Source organism: Miniopterus natalensis, chromosome 1 (assembly GCF_054644295.1).
Source record: "Miniopterus natalensis isolate mMinNat1 chromosome 1, mMinNat1.hap1, whole genome shotgun sequence".
Taxonomy (NCBI): Eukaryota; Metazoa; Chordata; class Mammalia; order Chiroptera; family Miniopteridae; genus Miniopterus; species Miniopterus natalensis.
In genome coordinates, this window is record NC_142081.1 from 8,289,717 (window position 1) to 8,308,955 (window position 19,239).

The following is a 19,239-nucleotide window of genomic DNA, read 5'->3' on the forward strand; positions in this document are numbered from 1 at the left end:
TAAATTAATTTATTTCTTAAGGTAGAGATGCCTAATATTAAAAGTTAGACTACAAACAAATAGTGTAATTATCATCAAACACAGGCCTTAAGTTTTAAAAAGAAAGTTCACAGAATTTAGCTAAGGTTTTTACATATCCTTTTAAATGAGGCCTTTCACAGTCTTATTTCTACCTCTGAAGCACATATTGAGTCCCTCCTGTGTGCCTATCTATGCTCAGGATGCGCCCAGCTTTTTCTACCTTTCATCTTTACTTTGGTGTCCAGAACTTTTCCTGGTCACTGTCTCCAATTTGGTGGCTGGAATACTTGCCTCCCCATGTGAGGAAGAATACTACCCATCTATCTGATCTGTCAACCTGGCGGGCATAGCTTTCAGAACTCTAACGAACGACAAGCGTTACAATCTCGCCTCCTCATGGAGATGGGACAGATACACTTTATCCCCATTTTACTGATGGGGAGACTAAGTCTCACAGTGATTAAATGATTTTCCCTAAAAACACAGAGCTAGTAATAGTGGCACGAAAAAATCCCATTACTTAATGCTCTTCCCGCTGATGTTCTTTATTCTCTTTCTGACCTGGCACAGCTAACATATCATTGGTAACACCTGTTATGTATACAGAAAATCTCTTAAAACATAATTCAGCAGGGCTTAAATCATGCAGAATCCTAATTTCAACATCTCCCCTTAATTTGGGTAGAAATGATACCTCTTCCCTCATTATTAAACGTATAGGCATACTATAAGCAAGACACTGATACAATGTTTCATATCAATGAATATTCATACACTATAATACTTTGGTTACTGCCTTTATTAAATAAAATAGTACAAAAGGAGACCAATCAACCGTGCCCTTAGTCATGATTACTCATGACTCATTCTTTCTGAAGTAAACCGTACCTTGTGGCAGAAGAACATCGATCAGCCACTCGCTGTGGTCCCTACGAAGAAAAACAAAAGTCATTTTTGAACTTCTTAGCACTGTTACCCTTCCACGTGAATGTTTATAAGCTGCACGCTATTGCTAAAAGGCTTTTAATAGAAAGGAAGTGTAATTAAGAGCACTATCATAATAAACTTTTAAAATGTCTAAGGCATTCCAGCTAAATTATAAGTTATAGGCATTTCGTTATTCAGTTATCTTTAAATGATACTTTCCAGATGCTAAGTCAACCAAAATACAGCAGGATTTGTACAAAGCTGAGTGTGATCCTATGAAACCAACAAGCAAAGAGAACCCATATGAATTAAATGTCATGTGAAAAAAAACAGTTTTATTTTTCTCTGTGGCCTTTTTAGTAGGGTCGCTTGAAAACTGGAGCTGCTTTAGTAAGTGGAACTGCTTCCTCTTGTCACACAAAGAGAACTATTACAACTTCGCACCGCTGAAATCTTTCAAATGAAACTTTGCTATATATTAAATATCTGACAAAGTAACCTTGAAAAAGCAGAGAGGTTAATGGGGAATGTGGGTAATGTAACCAACTTAAGCCCAAGTGACTGGTCCTATCTCCTCATTACTGCCCCACTCTTCTTCTCTGAGGCCCTCATACCTACCCTGCGATCCTCTGGCTGCATTCTTCACACAGATACAATGGGGGCGGCTTATCACCCAACGCTACTGACAGGGAAGGGTCTATGCACATCTGAAACACATGAAAAGACAGAGTGAAATCTCCTCTCCTGTTTATCACATTCCTGATATCATGAGCACCAATGTTTCAATAATGACAGGTTTTCAAAAGCAAAGAGGAACAAATATTTTTAGTAAAACCCACTCAACCTGTAACCATTTTTCCTCTACTGGCCCATGAGTTCACATGGTTGATTTAAATGGGGCTACTGTGTGTTTTCATTTCTCTTGTTATTTACAATTCAAGTAACAAATAATATCAAGAAATCTACCATCATTCCACAAAGATAAAAAATCATCTTCTTCAATGGCTGCTCAAATTGCCTCTATGTTACTCATACAGTAATTCCTTCTCTAAAGTGGTAAACACAATGTCTCTCTTTAGGAAAAGGAAAATATATTATTAAGATTAAAAATCATAACTCTTACTGAAATGCTGGCAGTAGAGTCTTTTGCTTAAGAGAAACCTCATTCAGAAAATTTAGCTTTAAATCTAACAATGAATGATTCACTTTTCTCACTCTGGAATCTAAGTTCTATATTAGTCATCCAATGTTTCACTTCCAGGTGTGTATGTTTTTCCTTCACACATAGCCTGTAGTTTGTTTAACCCTGCTGTGCCCTGTTCAGTTTTTGATTATTTATGGCTGAGTTTTTTGTAAGCCTAAGCTCAGAGGTGAAAAATGTTCATTTTACAATTGATCATCAGGATATTTCAAATATCTGGATGTTTTAAATAAAGTGAACAAAATATTCAAGTGACTCACTGAATTTTGTACTTTGCATCAATTTAAGTTTCTATGACTTACCAAAGTCATTTTGAATTCTGTTCCTGCCCTTCAAGAAATAATCAATACATAGTATAGCTGATTATGTAGTTAATATGCCACAAATTCTTCTGGAACATCCCTCTGCCTTTCCTTTGGTTGTTTTTACTAATTTGAAGGGGGAAAATGAACCAAACTTATAAGCCAAACAGCCTGTCATTTAAAGTTAAAACCCTGAGGAGTTTCAATGATTGGGGAAAGAAGAGTTAGAATTCCTAAATTTAAATAATTATACCATCTAAATCTCTAAATTATATATTTCCTGATGCTAAAGATCCAGTGTGACATTTTTCCTTAGGGTAAGTTTTATGCTTCTTTTGATGCAATGGATAACTACTTTTTGGTATGTTAAATCAGGGATTGGCAAACTTTCTGTAAATGGTCAGAGAAAAATTATTTCTGGCTTTATGTGCCATGCGTTCTGTCACAACTACTCAACCCTGCTGTTGGTAGCACGAAAGCAGCCATAAACGGGGATACATAAGCAAATAAATAGAACTTTATTTACGAAAACGGGCAGTGGGCCAGATTTAGCTATGCACCATAGTTTGCTGACTCCCATGTTAGATAATAATCTGGGCTCCAAAGTATTTCATAAAGTGATTCTCAAATAGGATCAAGCAAACCCAGAAGCAGAATGTGATATTAATGAACTATAAATTGCAACATATTTTCATTGTGAATCCTATCACAACTCTTGGCTCTTGCCCCAAAAGTACTTTTTTGCAACCTATTGCAACAAAAATAAATACTTTTTTACTTGGCAAATCATTACTGCCTAGTGGATAGCTCAATATTATGGAAATGTCAGGCTTTTGCGAGGGTAAATCTGTTTCCCTGAGTCTCTCCCAGGTGCCCCAAGCAGACCTCTCCTTCACCTCTTACTTGTATGTCTAAAAAGTCACTGATGCCTCCGTCAGGTAAAGATATTTGTCCATCCCACACAAAAGGGAAAACTCCTGGGATGTTAGTGCTCAACAGAGATTAGCTAGTTGACTTCTAATGTGTTAAATGAATTTATTAACGTGACCCATCTGATTTGTGACTAGTAATGTCAATTCTGTTCTACTCTAAACAGATCTATTTACACCCATATTAATATGCTCATATCTGATCTTGCGTTAAAAAAATAGTTATTTTCTGTTTATAAATATAACATATGCCCCATGTAGAGGTTTGAGAAAATAGAGAAAAGGAAAGGAGAAAATTTAAATGCTTCAATAACCCTCCATCTCAATGCAATCACAGTAATGTTCTGATGAGCATTAACTGGCAGTTTTTACTATGAATATGAATATAAATATACACATATGCAATTTTTAAACTAAATTGGCATCACACTATATACAATTCCATAATTTCTTTTTCACTTAACATTATTCCATAAGCATTTGGACGTTGGATACCCTAGATCAACAAGTCATAAGGTTATATCCATGTGCATCTGGGAAGTGCTCATATTGTAAAGAAAGGACTAAATACCACCTGCGCAGACCTGTTGTTGTGCAAAAACATGTCTTGTCACACTAAAAAGAATGTTACCTTTCTGGGAAGCATAAAGTAAAAATACAAAATGAAGCTCTTTAGGAAAAATGGGGTTCAGAAAGTAAAATTTGGAGTGTGATAAAAATGTTTTGGAAATAGAAGAGGTGGTGGTCACACATTACAAAAATGCTAAATGTCGCTGAACTGTTCACTTTAAAATGATTATTTTTAAGTTCCATCAATTTCAACTCAATTAAAAAAAAAGGCAGAAAGTCAGATGGTTTGGCCTATCCTGGAGGACTGGCTACAAGGAACAGCCTGTGAGAAAAGTGAGGCCAGGCCAGAGGAGTAGACTGGGGCTGTCTGCCTGTAAGAGAGGAAGAAAATCTGATTTGTGATGAGTTCTGTGAGTAGGTGGCCAGAAATCATCAGGAAGTCAGAGGGCTCCTGTGAATGCAGTATGACATAAAATTAGGGGGGGAAGTAACTGAAACAATCGACAGAAAGTACCTCCTTCCTGTTGACACCTCGGTGAACCAAAAGAGGGCATTGTGATTTAGGCAGAAAGAAAGGCGGATATAGAAACAAAATTATGGAAACCAAGAAAGTCTCACCACTGTGAAAAATTAAGCTGAATTCCATGAAAAATGTATGAACTAACATTTAATTCAACAATTTGCTCCTGATAGTTTGACCACTGACAATACAATATGACACAGGTCTAATAAAACAGTACCTTCACTGCTGGTTTGTTAATTGCGTTATGGCATTCGATGTGCTGGCAGTGGATAGGATTCCAAGCTGTAAAGCAAAGCATAACTGATGAATACTTGTCACTGAAATTATTTGTGCCCTAGTAAAAAATACAGCAGATACTTCATCAGTTTTCTTTTTCCTAAATAGAACCATCATCAGAAGGCTTCCTAAAATAATTTTTAAATCTATGAAGAATTTTTAAATTGAACAAAGATATCACAACTCCATCATCCATTTTCCTAAGGGGGGGAGCCAATCTAGTATAAAGTGGCATACACAATACCATAATATTACCTTCACAATGATATACCGTTAGTAAGTTCTCAAAGGTTTTTACATCTATGGCTTCACTGGATCCTCCCAACAACTCTGTGGGACAGGTACAACAGATTAACCTCATTAAATATATGAGTAAGTTAAAGTTAAAAAGGTTAAGTGGCTTACTATGATCACAGAGTTAGTAAATGACAAGCTAGGACTAGAACTTGGTTCTTGACACTTCACTCTTTTCATGACAGTATACTATGCTAAACATCCTAGGTTTTTAGCACCAAGAAGTGTTTCAAGTTGATAACAACTGAAATGAATGGTAAAACAATTTCCACCATTCCATCTCCCACCCCATCCCCATCAAATGTGAAGACTGGAAAGATGACTTTCTTGTCCAAATGAAATGCAGCTCTCTCTCACATGTGACCCACAAATTAAATCCCTGCAAGTTTGCTAATATGCAACTCCTTAACACAGTATACACACAGAAAATGAGGACAAGAACCAAGTGATCTGGAGCAGATCATAACAAGAATCACAACAAGTAATTATCATCATCCAGATGATTCTGTAGCCCAAAGCACTTAGCTAACAATATTCCATCATAAAAAAGTAATAGAATTATATGTTTGAAAGTAGGGCATTTTTCTAAATTGCCATATTCTAATCTTATAGGACCATGATTGGCCTAATATAGAATAACTTGCAGGTGAGAGGATATTGTTACTTAGTTACATATCAAATTCTAATTTAAAAATACTTGGAATTCAAGAAAATACAATCAACAGAGCCATTGACCTTAAAAAACATACAAAGAAGACAAAAAGTACAGACCAGAAACCACTACTCTAATAAGAGTATCATATTGACTATATTTTTAGAGAGAAAGAAAGAGGAAATGAGTAAGGAGTGGATGAATGAAAAAATTATTTGAATATAGACATTCTATAACTATAAGATATATTTCCTACATGTGGAAAAGTCAAGATGAATATAGAGAGTAGCAACAAGTTTTTTTTGTGTAATTAAAGAAATCTAGAAAAAAAGAGTGCCTTTAATCAGTATGGGAATTGCAAATATATAGGACATATGGCCCCATTCCTCCAAACCCAAATTCATGACAGATATCACTAATCCGTAAGAGCATTCCTTCCTACTAAGTCCAGAACTAGCCTTATAATAATTCTCAAAACTGAGCTCCAGGAAGTCACTACTAATAAAAATAGAGACTCTAGGAAGTTATAACATAGTAGGAGGGCTGAACTAATGTTAGTTAAAAGGCTAGCCCAGGTTCACCCTAACAAAGTATAAGAACAAGCCTTGGAAGGGTTAAGCTGATCTACCAGTAACTTGACAGCCAAAACACACTGTAATGGAATACAACAAAATCCAGACACTCAATAATGTAATATTCATGAAGTCCAGCATCCAGTCAAAAATTACTTAATATTCAAAAAGGAAAGAAAATGTAACCAATAATTGAGGGGAAATTGGCCATTAGAAACAAACCCAGAAATTATAGAAATGAAATAGTTTTAGCAAACAAAGACTTTAAAACAGCTATTATAAACATATTTAAAGGAAAATATGAATACAATGAGGATAGATATTAAAAATATAACAAAAGAACCAAATAAAAATTCTAAAAATTAAAAATACAACATCAAAAAATGAAAAATTCACTAAATAAGAGTAATGGCAGATTAGATAATGTATAAGAAAAAATCAGTGTAGTAGGAAACATAACAACAGAAACTACCCAAACTGATATACTAGGAGAAAAATACAGAGCTTCAGTGAGCTGTGGGAAAATATCAGGCAGAGTATGTGTGCTTAAAAGCCAAAAAGGAGCAAAGGCAGTGGGAACAGGTGATTATTTGAAGAAAAAATGGCCAAAAATTTTCAAGTTTGAAGAAAACTATAAACCCACAGATCCAAGAAGCTCAATGAATCTTAGCCAAAATAAAAGCAAAGAAAACCACACTAAAATTCATTAAAATCAAATTGAGGAAAACCAATGATAAAGAGAAAATCTTAAAAGCAGCCAGGAAAAAGAGACACATTACTTACAGGGGAACAAAGATAAGAATGATCGCTGATTTCTCGTCAGAAACAATGCAAGCCAGAAGACAATGGAACGACATCTTTAATAGGCTGAAAGAAAAAAACTGTCAACCTAGAATTTTATACCCAGTGAAAATATCCTTCAAAAATGAATATGAAATAAAGACTATTTGAAGACAAACACAAGATTAGAGAATTCATTGCCAACTGAGTTCCACTACAAGAAATGTTAAAGAAAGGTCTTAAGGCTAAAGGAAAATGATACCAGATGAAACCTAAGGCCTACACAAAGGCAAAAAGAGTTCTCGACATGGTAAATATAAGACTTTCTACTCATAATAGCATGTTTTTAAAATATGACTTATTGTTCAAAACAAAAATGATAGCCATGAATTGTGAAACTAATAATATGGAGAGAAAGAAGTAAAATATTTGATAACAAGAACAAAAAGGATCAGGGGTGGGGGGAATGAAACTGTACAGGGTTCTAACATTACATGTAAGCTAGTATATTATTTTAAATTAGACTGTGAAATTAAAGGTATATATTGTAAACCCTAAAGAAATTCTTTTTAAAAAGGGTGTACCTAACAATTCAATAGAGATAAAATGAAGCACTAAAAATAATTAACCCAAAAGAAGGCAAGATGTCAAAAAGAAAAGGAACAAAAAACAGATGGGACAAATAGAAAGCAAGTAAAAGATGATAGGCTTAAGCCCAACTATATCAGTAGTTACATCAAATGTAAATGGTCTAAACAATAATTATATTACATGTAAATGGTTTAAAAGGCAGAGATTGTCAAATAGGATTTAAGTTTTTCAAAGAACATGACTCAAATATATGCTGCCTGTGAGAAACATTTGAAATATAAAGATAGATGTTAAAAGTAAACAGATACAAAAAGTTATAAAATTACATATGATTAGCACAGCATTAGCAAATGCTAATCATAAGAAAACTGGAGTGTCTATATAAATATCAGACAAGTAGACTCCAGAACAAAGAATACTACCATTAATAAAGTGAAATATTTCACAATGGTGATAGGGTTATTTATCAAGATGACATACAATCATAAATATCTGTGTATCTAATGGTAGAGTTTCAAATTATATGAAGCAAAACTAACAAAACTGAAAGTAGAAATAAGTCCATAATTTGTGTTGTAAATTTCACCAATCCTCTCTTAGTAATTCATAAAACAAACAGACAGAAAATCAGTAAAAATGGAAGAGTTGAACAACATTCTCAACAACTTGACCTAATTGATAATGATAGAATTCTCCACTCAGCTACTGTGGAATAGACATTATTTTAAAGGGCACATGCAAAGTTTACTAACATAAACAATATTCTGGTCCAAAACTGAAGAGACATTAAGTCAAAAAGTCTTATGAACCCCAAAAAAGACAAATAAAAATTTCATAACTAGATATATCATAGTAAAGCTGCTGAAAAATTAAAAAAATATAGAAAACCCACACTCAACGATAGAAAGATCACACAGACTTAAAATCAATAAAACAAAGAGCCCTGGCCAGTGTGGCTCAGTTGGTTAGGTGTCATTCCATTCACCAAAAGGTTGCTGGTTTGATTCCCCATCAGGGCATATGTCCAGGTTGTGGGCTCACTCCAAGATAGGAGGTGTGCAGGAGGTAGCCAATTGATATTCCTCTCTCACACTGATGTTTCTCTTTCTCTCTCCCTCTCCCTTCCTCTCTCACTAAAAATCAATATAAATATTTTTTTTAATGAATAAATAAGGAAACAGAGAACTTGAACACTACAGATCAGTGATTTTCAACCAATGTGCCGCAAGAATTTTTATAACAGGCAATCCCTAACTATTTAAGCAAGAGCACTGACCTCTTTTTCCTTAGACTGTAAATGAAAAAATGACACAGCCAACACAACTATAGCCATCTGGCATGAATGAATACAAATTACACCTATTTTTTGTCACATTGGCAAAAAAATCTATTTTTTGGTGTGCTGCAGAATTTTAGTAATTAGCTTATATGTGCCATGAGATTAAAAACGCTGAAAATTGCTGCCCTAGATCAAATGGACCTAACTGAAATATACAGAACATTCTATCCAACAACAGTAGAATACACATTCCTCTCATGTCCACATGGAACATTTTCTTAGATCATACATTGAGCCACAAAACAAGTCTTATTCAAGAAGACTGAAATCATACTAAGTATATTCTCTGACCACAACAGCATGAAACTAAAAATCAGTAACTAGAGCAAAATTGAAAAATTCATGAACATGTAGAAATTAAACAATATTCTCCTAAACAAACAATGAGTCAAAGAAGAAATTAAAGGGGAAATAAAAGTTTCTTGAGACAAACAAAAATGGAAACGTAACATACCAGAACTTATGGGGTTCAGCAAAAGCTAAAAGAGAAGTTCGTGGCAATAAATGGTTACATTAAGAAGCAAGAAAAATCCCAGATAAACAACATAACTCTATGCCTTAAGAAACTAAAAAGAGAATAAACTGAGCCCAAAATTGGAACAAGAAGGGAAAAAAACAAAGATTAGAGTAGAAATAAATAAAATAGAGAACAAAAAATAATACAAAATATAACCAAACTAATGGTTTGTTGAAAAGATAAGCAAAACTGACAAACCCTTAGCTATACTAACCAAGGAAAGAAGAGAGAGGACCCAAATCAACAAATTTATAAATGAAAAAGGGGACATTACAACTGACACCATAGAAATACAAAGGCTTAGAAGAGACTACTATGAACAACCATATGCCAACAAACTAGACAACCTAGAAGAAATGGAAAAATTCTTAGAAATATACACTTTAATACATACAACTGAATCAGGGAGAAATAGAAAATATGAATACACCAATTACTAGTAAGAAGATTAAATCAGTAATCAAAAATCTCCCAACAAAGAAAAGCCCAGGACCAGAATATCTCACTGGTGAATTTTACCAAACATTTAGAATTAATACCAATCTTCTCAAACTCTTACAAAAAACTCAAGTGGCAGTAACACTCCCAAAGTCATGTTACAATGCCAGACTTATCCTGATATTGAAACCAGAATAGGACACTACTAGAAAAGAAAACTACAGGTCAGTATATTCAAGGGATGAATACAGAGGCAAAAAATCTCAAACACTGGCAAACCAAATTCAACAGCACATTAAATGGACCATTCACCATGATCATTGAGACTTATCCCTGAGATGCAAGAATGGTTCAAAATATGCAAATCAATGTGATACATCACATTAACAGAATGAAAGAAAAGAATCATATAATCATCTCAATACACACAGAAAAAGCTTTTGACAAAATTCAACAGCCACTCGTGATCAAAATGCTTAACAAATTAGGCATAGAAGAAACATATATCAATATAATAAAGGCTATCTATATATGTGTGACAAGTCCACAGCTAACCTCATACGTAATGGTGAAAGATTAAGAGCTTTTTCTCTGAGATCAGGAACAAGACAAGGATGCTCACTCTCACCACTTGTATTCACATAATACTGAAGTCCTAGCTAAAATACTCAAGCAAGAAAAATAAATAAAAGGTATTAGAATAATTAAAAAATAAGTAAAATTATCTCTATTTGCAGATGACATGATTTTATATATAGAGTATCCTAAAGACTCAATCAAAAAACTGTTAGATCTAATCAATGAATTCAGTAAAGTTGCAGGATACAAAACTGACACACAAAAATCAGTACCATTTCTATACACTAACAATGAATTTTCTAAAAATGAAATAAAGAAATTAATCCCATTTATAATAGCATCAAAAACAATAAAATGCTTAGGACTAAATTTAATCAAGGAGATGAAAGATATCTACTCTGAAAACTATAAGACATTGGTGAAAGAAATCAATGAACACAAATAATGGAAAGATATCCCATGTTCATGGATTAGAAAAATTAATACAGTTAAAATGTCAATACTACCAAAAGCCATCCATAGATTCAATACAATCCCTATCACGAGTCTGATGGCAATTTTACAGAAGTAGAAAAAACACTCCTAAAAATTATATGAAATCACAAAAGACCCCAAATAGGCAAAGAAATCCCAAGAAAGAAGAACAAAGCAGGAGGCATCACACTCATTAATTTCAAGTTATACTATAAAGCTATACAATCAAAACAATATGCTACTGACATAAAAACAGACAAATAGACCAATGAAATATAATCAAGAGCCCAGAAATAAACCCAAGCATACATGGTCAATTAATATTTGACAATGGAGCAGATAATACTCAATGAAGAAAAGACAGTCTCTTCAATAAGTGGTGCTATGATAATTGGATAATCACATGTAAAAGAATGAAACTGGGACACTACTTACACCATGCACAAAAATTATGAAAAATAAAGAGAGCATAAAAGCATAGCATGGAAGTCAGGAGAGGGTAAAAGAAGTTAAAATCTTCTGTCATCTTACCAGAAAAGCTAAATGTATTATTTTATACTAGACACTGATAAATCAGGAATGTATGCTATAATCTCTAGGCTAGTGACTAAAAGAATACAGAAGACTGAATAGCTCACTAAAACAAACATGGAATATTTAAATATACTCAATCAGTGCAAAAGAGGCAATACAGAGAGGAAAAGGCAGGAGAAATAGAAAGCAAATAGAAAAATGGATTTTTAATCAATATACCAGTAATTACATTATACATATGGATTAAGTTCTCCAATTAAAAGGCAAATATCATGAAAACTGAATTTAAAGAACAGAATGATATGCTGCCTATAAAACACATGAAATATATGAATATAACATTGGAAAAGAAAGGAAAAAGTTAAGCTATGCATTCATGAAATCTGGTGTAACTATTAGTATAAGACAAAGTAGATTTTAACAAAAAAAAAGCACTACTAGAAATAAAGACATACACTTCATAATGGAAAAGTTTCAAATCACCAGGAAGATACTGCATTCTAAATTTGTAAACACCTAGTAATGCAGCCTCCAAGTATATACAGCAAATATTAATAGAACTACAAGGAGGAATACACAAATCCACAATCATGGTAGGAGATTTTAACATTCTACTCCTGGTAACTGATAAAAGAAATACACAAAAATGCAATAAGAATACAGAAGATTTGAACCACACAATTAACAAATTTTATTTAACTGACATGTATAAAACACAGTATCAAAAGAACAAAATACAAGTTCTTTTAAAGTACACAGGAACATTTACCAAAAAAATGAACACAGGCTCAGCTCTAAAGAAAATGTAAAAAGTGTCAAAGGATCAAAATAATACAAAGTATGTTGTCTGACCACAGAGGAATCAATATATAAATCAATACAAAACCTCACTAGGAAAATCCCCATATATTTAGAAACTAATCATCACCCTTCTGAATGACCAAGTGGGTCAAAAATGAAACCATGAAGGAACTCAGAACTCAGCATAGCACAGGAGGTGTTAACAAGTGCAATAAGGCAAGAGACACAAAAGGCGTAAGAATTTAAAAGGAAACATTAAATTATTCTTATTCAACATAATATAATTATATACATAAAAAACCTAACAAAACTAAAATAAATTATTAGAATTTAAAAGTCATCATTTAGAGAGTAAAAAAATCAGAGAAGATTTGTAACTGACAAAGGTTATATAAATATCCAAATGTAGCATGTTTATATGCTAGCAACAAGGAGTTAAAAAGTGTAATTTTAAAAAGATATATTATTCATTGGGGAGAAAAAGGGACACCTGTAATATTTTAAACAAAAATAAAAATAAAAATAAATAAAATAAATAAAAATAAAAAGATATATCATTGACAATAACATCAAAAAAATAAAAATCTAGGGACATACCACATGAGAGACAAGCAAGACATCTACACAGAAAACAGCACTGAGGGGAACTGAAGAAAGTCTAAATAAATGGAGATATACTATGTCTGAGGGTTGGAAGATTCAATATTACAAAAATGCCAGTTCCCCAATTGATCTATAGATTCAAGGCATCTCAATCAAAATCCTAGCAGATTTGGCATATGTTTATGTGTGTTTAACATGACAAACTCTTTAACTTAGCAAACAGCTAGGAATAACCATGAAGGAGGAAGGAGAAAAGCAGTAAGAGAAAGAACAGGAAGAACAGAAATCAGAGGAAACAAGGAAGAGAAAGACAATTACAACAAGGGGGAAACACTTGCAGTAGAGGATGTAACATTTTATTATTCAGACACTGTGGTATTGAGAAAAGGGAAAAAATATCACAATTAAACTAAATTAAGAATCCAGAGACAAAACTATCCTTAAATATGCCCCCCAAAAATGGTACTACAGAGCGGTAAGGAAAGGACATTTTCAATAAGTGACATTAAGTCAACTGGAAACCGATAAGAGAAAAAATTTACATTTACCTCACACCATACAGAAAAATTAATTCCAGATATATCTAAATTTAAAAGGTATAAAAACAAATATTCTGGATGACAACAAAGAATACTGTCATAATTATGGTGCAGGGAAAAATTTTCTTAGATAAGATATAAAAAGCCCTTTAAAGAAAAAGACTGCTTATTTGATTACATTAAGAAAAACTTGAGTTAATCAAAAGTCATCATTTAGAGAGTGAAAAAAAATAAGAGAAGATATTTGTAACGTATATAACTGACAAAGATTATATAGATATCCAAATGACTAACAGACATAAAAAAGTGTGTATTAGTAATCAGGAAAATGCAAATTATAACCACAACTAGATACTTCTACATGCCCTCAAAAACGAGTAAAATTTTTTAAACAAATAAAGAACTGCCCAAAATGTAGAATATAGACCAAAAAAAATCTCATACTCTTATAATGGAAGTACAAATGAGTACAACCTTTTGGAAAACTGATTGTCATTATCCATTAAAATTGGATATATTGCCCTAGCTGGTTTTGCTCAGTGCTTAGAGCGTCAGCCAGTGGACTAAAGGGTCCTAAGATTGATTCTGGCCAAGGGCACATACCTTGGTTGCAGGCTCAATCCCCGGACCTGGTTGGGGCACATGCAGGAGGCAACCAATTGATGTGTCTCTCTCACATCAATGTTTCTCTCTCTCTCTCCCTTCCACTCTCTCTGAAAAGCAATGAAAAAAATGTCCTTGGGTGAGGATTAAAAAAAAAATTGTATATATGCATACCCTCCAATCCAGCAATTCTGCCCTAGTAATACATCTAACAGAAATGTGTATACATGTGTACCAGAAGATATGGAGAAAGATGTTCATGGCAGCATTAATTATAATAGCCAAAAAGTGGGAACAATCCAAATATCCATTCATAGCAAAATGGATACACAAACTGTGGTACATTCGTTTGGTAGCATATACACACACACACACACACACACACACACACACACACACATACACACACACATATACGCCAATTAAAATGAACAAAGCACAGTTATGCTCAACCCATGGACAATTTGCACACACATACGCAAATAAATAATGTAAGATTCCATTTATATAAAATTCAAAAATAGATGAAAGTAATCTCTGACGTTGGAAGTCAGGTTAGTAGTTTACCTTTGGGAGAGCAGAAGGAGGTAAACATGGTGGGAGGTGTTCCACAGATAGTCATAATTTGTGTCTTTTTCTACATGTGTATATTGCACCAGTAAAAAATGTTTAAAACATTTTAAAAATTTTGTGGAGATAAAATCAAGACAATAAGAAAATAAATAAAACCTCAATGATGGGGAAGTTATGACATAAAAAGACAGTAGAGTTTCTTGTACTTGTATACAACTCAAGAATCCAACTCTACTAATTTGGTAGCTTAAACCAAAGTATAACCTTGTAGTGCTATCTTTAGTTAGTTATGCCCTATTTATGTTTGCAACAGTCTCTGCCCTGGAAATGTATATCTTCCCACATCTTTTATCCATAGTTCAGATGAAAACTGTATCATACTGGTGCTGATCTTTGCTACAAAGGCTAAATTATTTAATTGTTGGGAAACTGTAACAAGAAAATTGCTAAGTAATGTCTTTCTTCCCCACAGAAGCAGAGCTATATAGAACAACATAATGGGAGATTATCATTGCCAAGAAACCTGTAACTTTTGCATCTTTAAGACTCATATTTGATGACCAAAACAATTGGAGTAGTTTTTATTGTTGATAAATGCTAATAAACTCAAAAGAGGCAAACACTGTAGATTACCAAATCCTCACTATTTGATCTTCTTCATATGAGTTGTTGTAAATATTCCTATGTTACTATGCTTAAAAAACAATAAATAATTTATATACATATATATGTATAGTTAAAATTATGGTGAATTACTAACAATTATTAAATCTAGGTGGCTATATGTGTGTCCATAGTGTTATTTTTTAAACTTCTGTATTTGAAAACTGTCATAATAGATTGGGGAGAAATCTTGTATAATTATGTACAATATGATCTCAACTTTAAAGTGTGCAGTCAAAAAAACTTGAAGAGACTTTGTGCCTCCCAGGAAGACTTAGAGACAGTGCACCCGGTGGTCAGCTTCAACCATGCTGATCACAACCCTACCACATCCATGAGTGACACACAAGGGGCGGACTTGGTGAACACTAAAGCCCCACTGAAATAAATCCTGCTCCACAGGGGTGTCTCCAGCACAGCAGCTCTTCAGCTATAGTTTCAGCTGGTCCTCACAGCCAGTTGGCTTAGGGATCAATTCCTGCCAGTAACACTAACAGCAACCAAGGCTCAACTAAAACAGGACAGTGCACACAGCCCACACAGAGGAGCACCAAGAAGGTCCAGCTCAGGTGGCTGGAGAGGTTGAGCCACTGGGCCCTATAGGACACCTACTACACAAAGCCACTCTACCAATTCCAGGAGACATAGCAGCTCTCTACCTAATATGTAGAAACAAACACTGGGAAGCAGCCAAAGTGCAGAGGCAAAGAAACATGTCACAAAGGAAAGAACAGTAGAACCCTCCAGAAAAAGAAGTAAATGAAATGAAAGCAAGCAAACTACTAGATACAGAGTCCAAAACAATGGTTATAAGGAGCTCAAAAAACTTAATGAGAATTTCAAGGATCTTAGTAAGAATTTTAAGGAAATTAGTGAGATCATCATGACATAAAAAAGAACCAGTCAGAAATGAAGGCTACACTAACTGAAATGAAGAATAACTTACAGGGAATCAACAGTAGAAAAGAGGATGCTGAGAATCAAATCAGCAAATTGAAATATGAGGAAGCAAAAAAGACTCAATCAGAAGAGAAAAAAAAAAAATCCAGAATAAAAGAACACAGAATAAAGATAGTGGAAGGAGCCTCTGGGATAACTTCAAGAGGCCCAACATTCGCATTACAGGGATGCCAGAAGTAGAAGAAAGAGAGCAAGAAATTAAAAACCTATTTGAAAAAATAATGACAGAAAACTTCCCCTACCTGGGGAAAGAAATAAACTTACAAATCCAGAAAGCACAGAGAGTCCCAAACAAGAGGAACTCAAAGAGGCCCACAGCAAGACACATCATAATTAAAATGCCAAAGGTTAAAGACAAAAAAGAATCTTAAAAGCAGCAAGAGAAAAGCAATTAGTTACCTACAAGGGAGCACCCATATGACTGTCAGCTGATTTCTCAACAGGAACTTTGAAGACCAGAAGGGAGTGGCAAGAAATATTCAAAGTAATGAAAAGCAAGGAACTACAACCAAGATTGCTCTACCTAGCAAAGCTATCATTTAGAACTGAAGGTCAGATAAAGAGCTTCCCAGATAAGAAAAACCTAAAAGAGCTCATCACCACCAATCCAGTAGTACATGAGATGTTGAAGGGTCTTCTTTAAGAAGAAGCTAATGAACAAAATAATCTGACAAAAAAAATAGCCCAGAGACACTGAAGCATGCAACAAACTATTGTATTTCAGAGGGAAGAGGAAAGGGGGTGTGAAGGGTGGGGTTGGGAAGAGATTAACCAAAGAACTTATATGCAGATGTGCATAACCCATGGACACAGACAATAATGGGGTGAAGGCCTGGGAGGGGTGGGTGCAGGAGGGAGGGGGTCAATGGGGGAAAAATAAATAGGACACCTGTAATACTTTCAACAATAAAGGTAAATTTTTTAAAAACTGGAAGAAAATATACCAAAATGTTAACAAATATACCAAATATAACATTTCTGGGTAGTACTGTTCTCCTTCTTACATATTTCTATAGTTTTTCTAAAAGCAAATTTTCCTTTTATTAAAAAAATTTACTTTAAAAGGAAATAAATCACTGAGGAAACTAACAAAAGTTGCTAATCCCTAAGAAAGCATTTCAGTTATATGGAGACAATTTTCATCATAAGATTCTGTGTCCATATTATTTTTATTATTAAGAATATTTAGGGCCCGAACAGCACGGCTCAGCAGTTGAGCATCAACCTATGATCCAGGAGATCGCGGTTCCATTCCCAGTCAGGGTACATGTCCAGGTTTCGGGCTCAATTCCCACTGGGAGGCATGCAGGGTGCAGCCGATCACGGACTCTCTCATCATTTATGTTTCTATCTCTCTCTCTCCCTCCCCCTTCCTCTCTCTGAAATCAATAAAGATTTTTTTTTTTTAAAGAATATTTAGGGTAGCACTGCAATCTAAATACTGATGATACCCTTTAGTGCATCCTTCATTGCAGAAAGCATGGCAGAAAATTTCTAATGCTCCAGCTAGTTTCATTAAAGAACTGAGAAAAGTGACATCACACTCTTAGACCAGAAAAATGTAGGTTTTCAATGAAGATAGTCTAGGTTCAAATTCAAGCAGTGTTTCCTTATTATTTATGTGAATTTAGGGATGTTACTTAAACTGTGTCCCATTCCTCATCTGTAACATTGAAATAAGAAAGCCTGCCTCTCAAGATTTTTGATACGATGTCTGTAAAATCTAATCTGGTGCTTGGTCCATAAATTTTGTTCAATTAGGAGAACCCTAAAAGATTAAATGAGATAATAAGCAGGTAGGACAATGTCTGACAAGCAGACAGTGCTGAATAAATAGTAATATATGGACTAGAATGGTTAACTTTTTCCATGATCTATTTTCTGCATAGAATGCCATGATCCACTGGAAAGGGAGTTCTAAGAGAGCTGCTTCCCAGGACCTTGGACAGTGCCTGGCAGGTACTAGGCACATAATAACACTGTTGAAAGAATGGAAGTGTGTGGAGATGTAATTACAAGGATGGACTGAAGAATTAATGCCTGTAGACAGACTCCTGTTCCGATAGGCCAAGTAAAAAAGAAAGAGCTGCTCTGATCTTAATTGGCATAGGCTGAGTTATTCTGGGGAGATAGGTTTGCCTGGCTCTACCAAGAGGGTGTGGTTACAGTGGGAAACCAAAGCAGCTGTCAGTTTCCCGGGGCTTCTGAGATGCTCTGAATAGGCCAATCTCATCATGTGGCTTCTCCATTTAAAACCTGTCGTGGTTTCCCTTTGCCATTAGGATGAAATCCAATCTCCTTCACAGGCCCCACCAGGCTTTCTGCTTACCCCTAGCTACTCTCCTCCTGTCCCTCCATTGTCTGGCTGCATTAGACTTTTTAGTAACTAAAATACAGTCATGCTATCTTTGGCCCCAAGTCCAAACCTGTGCAGCTCCTTCTACCTCAATTTCACATTTCATCTGCTGATTCACTCCCCTTATGATGTCTAGTGTGTGCATCTCATTCAAGTATCAGCTTACATGTCACTCACTAAAGACCTTTCTTGGTAATTCACCCTCCTCAAACTTGCCCACCATCAGGGTGAGGTCAGAGGTCCCTCCTGTATGTTCCCACAGCTCTCTGTACAGTTGGCCCTTGAACAACCCAGGTTTAAATTGCGCGGGTCCACTCATACATGGATTTTTTTTTTCAATAAATACTGTGAATATATTTTCTCTTCCTTATGATTTTCTTAACATTTTCTTTTGTCTAGTTTACCTTCAGAATATAGCATACTTTATATCACGATCTATTTTGTCAGGTGCAGGGAAGAAGAGGTCAATGGGGGAAAAGGGGGCCATCTGTAATTCTTCCAACAATAAAGATAATTTTTTTAAAAAGAATATAGTCTATAATACATATAACATATATAATATGTGTTAATCAATTATAATCTATAAGGCTTCCCATCAACAGTAGGCTATTAGTAGTTAAGT

General features: G+C 34.5%; 1 protein-coding gene across 3 annotated transcripts in view; it reads right to left on the bottom strand.

Annotated features, from left to right (window-relative positions):
- UNC79 (unc-79 subunit of NALCN channel complex) overlaps positions 1-19,239 on the bottom strand; it is a 161,654-nt gene that overhangs the window by 118,724 nt on the left and 23,691 nt on the right. For all 3 annotated transcript variants that reach the window (XM_087813828.1, XM_087813833.1, XM_087813832.1), the window contains 3 exons: positions 4,691-4,755; positions 1,567-1,655; positions 910-950 (listed from right to left, as the gene is read on the bottom strand). In XM_087813828.1, the coding sequence (XP_087669954.1) occupies positions 910-950; positions 1,567-1,655; positions 4,691-4,755 (195 nt within the window). The remainder of the gene's footprint in view (positions 1-909; positions 951-1,566; positions 1,656-4,690; positions 4,756-19,239) is intronic.